Source organism: Portunus trituberculatus, chromosome 17, assembly GCF_017591435.1.
Source record: "Portunus trituberculatus isolate SZX2019 chromosome 17, ASM1759143v1, whole genome shotgun sequence".
Classification (NCBI taxonomy): Eukaryota; Metazoa; Arthropoda; class Malacostraca; order Decapoda; family Portunidae; genus Portunus; species Portunus trituberculatus.
In genome coordinates this window covers 12642692-12647691 of record NC_059271.1, presented here as the reverse complement: position 1 = coordinate 12647691, position 5000 = coordinate 12642692, and the positions used below count along the sequence as shown (strand labels likewise).

Sequence of the window (5000 nt, the reverse complement as noted above, 5' to 3'; positions counted from 1 at the left end):
AAAACCAACACGAAATCTCCTCCTGCACTAACACGTCATCTTTGTAGTCGATCTGTGGCTGAAGAGAAGTTATGACATATCCGAGGAAACTCAAGTCATTATTCTCCATCTCCCATACAAACCCATTTGAATGATTATCCTCTACTAAACACACAATACTGACCAACACAGTTCTTACCTTACACTCACAACAGTTCCGTGAAAACCACCACGTCCACTATCAAACGCCACTACCCGCTGTCTGCCTGCTCAGCTGAGAATCAGAGTTATACATGACGTCAGCACTGCCTCATCCCTGTGTTTCGCTTGCTGCTGAAACAGATGACATTTGCATGCTTATCTCCTATTGTGAATACTTATTGTTGATCGTGTTTGTGTGGTTTTATCTTCAGTGTTCATATATTAATGAAATGATGTGAAGTTGAATAATGTAATGGTGCGTAGATAAGGAAAACATGTTTGTGTGAATTACGTATATCGCAAAATTTATTTCCTGTGTAAAATGTTTATATTACTTTTTTTACTACCATGAACTAACAGCAATAACAGGGATATTTAGTGTTTTTTTTCCTAGATAATATATTATCTCACTGATGCTAAATAATATTTTGATACATAGGTTAGGGAAGTATGTCTAATTACAACGCAAAATTTACCTCCTATCCAAAATTCATGGTAGGCCTTTCCTAAGACTTACCAATTAAGTAACACAGCAGGTATTCGGTGTTTTCTTTTCAAATCAGATTGACATCGCATTAGTGTAAAATAAAATCTAGACTATTGGGGAAATTTGCCTCCAGAAAATTAAATCGCAAAATTTACTTCCTGTCCAAAATTTTCACGGGTTCCATTTCCTAACACGCACCGGTGCAAACCCAACATATTATATATGTAAGCAATTAAGAAAGTAATTATTTTCTTTATTGTAGAGTATCAATGACTGAAGGATTTCAAGTGCATACACACACACACACACACACACACTTTATTACCGCTAAATATCATCAGGGTGGAAACGGCTGTCAGCAGGAGAGAAGAGCCACACTCCATCATGTTCGGCTCGTCCAGTCTTTCCACCAGCACCTACCACCACAACCAACACCATCATCCAGCCCGCCACAGGTCAGGCCGGCACCGCCACCACTTGCAACATGAAGCTCAGACGTGTATTTAGGAACGCTTTGCACTCTCACCACGACTTTTAAAGGGCCACTGATAATTATGTCATTTGGCCGGGTTCTCAAGAGTATTTTTCGAGTAAATAATATTAAAAGGTTAAGCTATTACTAGACTCATGAAAAAAAAACTACCTTGCAAACTCATATAACAAACTAGAGCAGTGGTTCTCAACCTGTAGACGATGGCCCCCAAGAAACCCGCGGCATGAGTTTAGGGGGTGCTATGGCGAGCTTTTGCAAATTACATATTTCTAAATAATCTTGGAAATGTGAACAAAGAATATTGCATAGCTGTCTAGGCAAAAGAAAAAATATTCTTTTAATTGACTACACTGGTGAAAAGTAATTATATACAATATTGTTACGAATGTATGTTTATTGATGTTTATAGATGATAGTTTATTTATTTTGATCTATCATTTCAACATTAAGCAATATACCTTAAGAACGTCAATTTATATTTTAATTTTAAGATCACACACAAGCTCTTTATTTCCATTCCGTTCTCTCTCTCTCTCTCTCTCTCTCTCTCTCTCTCTCTCTCTCTCTCTCTCTCTCTCTCTCTCTCTCTCTCTCTCTCTCTCTCTCAAGTACGTTACGAATAAAGGAAGAACTTAGTAATAAAGAGAAGGTAGACAAAGTGGAAGAACAAGAATGATGTAGAGGAGGATAGGAAGAATGAGGAGAAGAATAACGAAGACGAGGAAATGGGGAAAAAAGACAGAAAGAGGAAGGACGAATGAGGGCAAGGGATGAGGCAATGGGAAGATAAAAGTGAGGAATGGTATAGAAGTAGAAAGAGTAAGTTGAAAAAGGAGAGCAGACAGGTCATAGGGGAGAGGGGCGGGCTATACAAGAAAATCAGCCTACTGTGGTCGGAGATGGATGAGGATGACCTCTACCCAGTCACCTCCAGATTAGTCACTCACTGGGAAACAAAGGGAGAGAGGCGATAGCATGTTCTTAGTGTGGCTTGCGATACCATCACATAAACATATTTGCTTTTGAACCATATACTGTTACTTATCGTTACTTTGTTCGACAATTATGAATGCTATCGCTGTTCTGTGTGTGTAAAATGTTAGTACACTTCCTTTATAATAAAACTACATAAATACAGATTTGGTATTATTGTTTTTTCAAGTAGATAAATGAAAAGGAACTATACGATTATTAAGAATTCATAAAGGGAGGGAATTAAGACAAATATGTTGAGAACCACTAACTAGAGCCTTTTGAAAGAAGTGGAGGTGCTGCACTGATGTGTCTCAGAATATGATCTTCAAAAGTGAAATTATTACATGTAATATAAGCAGAAACGACGACGCTGGGCATGCTAACGAGAAACCGAGTCTTGTTTACAGGGAGGAGGAATACCTAGCAAGTCACGTGGTACCGAGGGAGCCAATTAAGTATTACAAAGCTGGTGGAGTGTCGCCCACCCCTGTTACTATCCCCCAGCCCACGCCGAGGCCCCATACGCACTCAGGTCAGGTCCCAAGACAACCTGGGCCCTTACATGATCCTCAGTATCCTCCCCAACTCCACATGCAACCCCCGACTCCAAATCAGCCCTATCACCCCGAAGAACAACACCAGGCGTCAGGATCTGCCCCTTTCCGCCCATCTAAGCTACTGCCCCCCACACGCCGCTCCACCACCGCCACCATCCCCACTGCCACCAGTCCCAATCCCCACACGCATCCAAGGTTAGGCCGGGTGTGTTATAACAATTTCGATGGGTCTTTTTAATAGTGTATAAACTTAAGCGAGTCCTCTATCATTTATGGTTAAATATAAGTATTTTTTCAGTGAGTTACGAGACATCCTTCACGTGAACAGGGCGCAGTCTCTTCCCCGCCGTCCCTCCCCGCCGCGACGCCCCAGCACCCGCCTGGACGACCGAGCACCCCTCCCCGTTCGCCTCCACGCCAGCCTAGCCCCTCTCCACCTCCACCCCCTGCACGCCGCGGACAAGTTGTGAACGCCCCCAGACCAGCTTTCTCAGGTAGGAGAGTATACATTTACTTCGTTTCGCTAAGTAACATTATTTTTTTTTCATATATATATATATATATATATATATATATATATATATATATATATATATATATATATATATATATATATTATTAAGTAAATCTTTTTTCATATATATAAGATTAAGTATAGCCATGCAATTTCCATGGAAAATAAGAGACGCATGTAGTTATCCCTCCCCTCTTCTTTACGTCCCTGGTTTTCTCCCCCACACCCCGTCATCTATGTTTGTCTTCTTTTTTTATTTTCTTCCTCTTTTCAAATTACTTTACATTTTTTGGCAGTAGTTCACTTTTATTTTTTCGTCCTTCAGATTCTTTTCTATCCCTTTCGTTCCTCTCCTCTTTTCCATATTCATGTTCTCTCAAGTTCCTTATCTCATCTACATTCCTTCCTTAACTATATATTATTTCATATACTTTATTTTTTTTCTCCTCCTTCCTCTCATCTTCCCTATTCTCTTCCTCTCACTTCTACTACCACCTTATCTTTACAATTACCTACTGCTTTTCTTCCCTAGAAAACTGCTTTCAGTCCTTTGCAAGTACCCGTCTCCCCAACCGTTTTCCTTTTCCTCCTTCCTCTTTCTTCACCTAGACTTCTTCTCTGTCTTGCTTTTCCTTTTTCTTACCTTCTTCTACTCCCCTGATGTAGCAAACAAACTAACTTTTACCTCTTCCTTCTCACTCCGGTCCCTATTCCCTTCAACTTTTCGTTCCCAATAAATTGCTTTCAATCATTCCTACACACCCTCCTTCTTTTTCTATAATTCCTTCTTCCTCTTCCTTTACTTAGAGTTTTCTTTTGCCCTCCTGTCCTTTCTTTTATTCTCCTGTTTTCGATGTCAGCCTTCATCTATACACAACTTTTCCTTCTCTTTCTTCCTCCACACCTTTTTATTCCTTCTTCCTCTCCCCTCTTACTCTCATGCTCTCTTTCTCAGCAGTCACTCACACACTTCCTCTGCTTGTACCACTCACTCAGTTCTGGTCGCAGGGGAAGACGCCACAGCCTCCCTCACACCCCTGGCTACTCTCAGCAAGTCCGGGGTACCGAGAACTGAGATAGGGCACCGGGCCGGGGGAGTCAGCAGGGGCCGCGACTCCCCCACTAAGCCACATAGAAGACCCGGTGAGCACTGATTGTTCCTGAAGAATATGCAGCACACATTTACATGAGCGCAATAGCTGCACTGTAATACGTTTACACAAACAAATACGCGCACACGAATACACACGCACGCACGCGCACACACAAACACGCACGCATGCAACTCTCTTTAATCACACACACACACACACACACACACACACACACACACACACACACACACACACACACACACACAGAATAAAAAGAAAACAAAATTCTAAATTAAATCATGCATGACAAAGACAGAAACTGGTAACATAACCTAAATGAAAAATAAAAATGTTCGTCCATACTATAACATCCTTTCGTGTGTGTGTGTGTGTGTGTGTGTGTGTGTGTGTGTGTGTTGCATCGCCCTCAGGTGGCCGGATCACGAGGCCTGCAGGGGGGCGCTACACTTTCATGTCTGGAGAGGTGTACACGCCGCCGCCCCTCCAGCCACACCCTTCACACCCACATCAACAGAAGCCCTTCTTCAGGTAAGTCCTTCGTTACCCACACGCAGGTGGCCTTTGAATTTTAGCTCGGGGTATCCCTGCAAGGAAGAAAAAATAAGAACATTGTCACTTTTTTGTCTTTTTTTGCCGCATCTACCAGATATGTTTAGAATGCCACACTCCTTTAATTTCG

General features: G+C 41.8%; 1 protein-coding gene across 1 annotated transcript in view; it reads left to right on the top strand.

Annotated features, from left to right (window-relative positions):
- The window catches only part of LOC123504867, a 34396-nt gene that overhangs the window by 28516 nt on the left and 880 nt on the right, over positions 1-5000 (top strand). The window contains 7 exon segments of the mRNA XM_045255772.1: positions 1009-1166; positions 1358-1404; positions 2424-2887; positions 2991-3135; positions 3138-3186; positions 4203-4349; positions 4732-4849. Coding sequence (XP_045111707.1) covers positions 1009-1166; positions 1358-1404; positions 2424-2887; positions 2991-3135; positions 3138-3186; positions 4203-4349; positions 4732-4849 — 1128 coding nt within the window.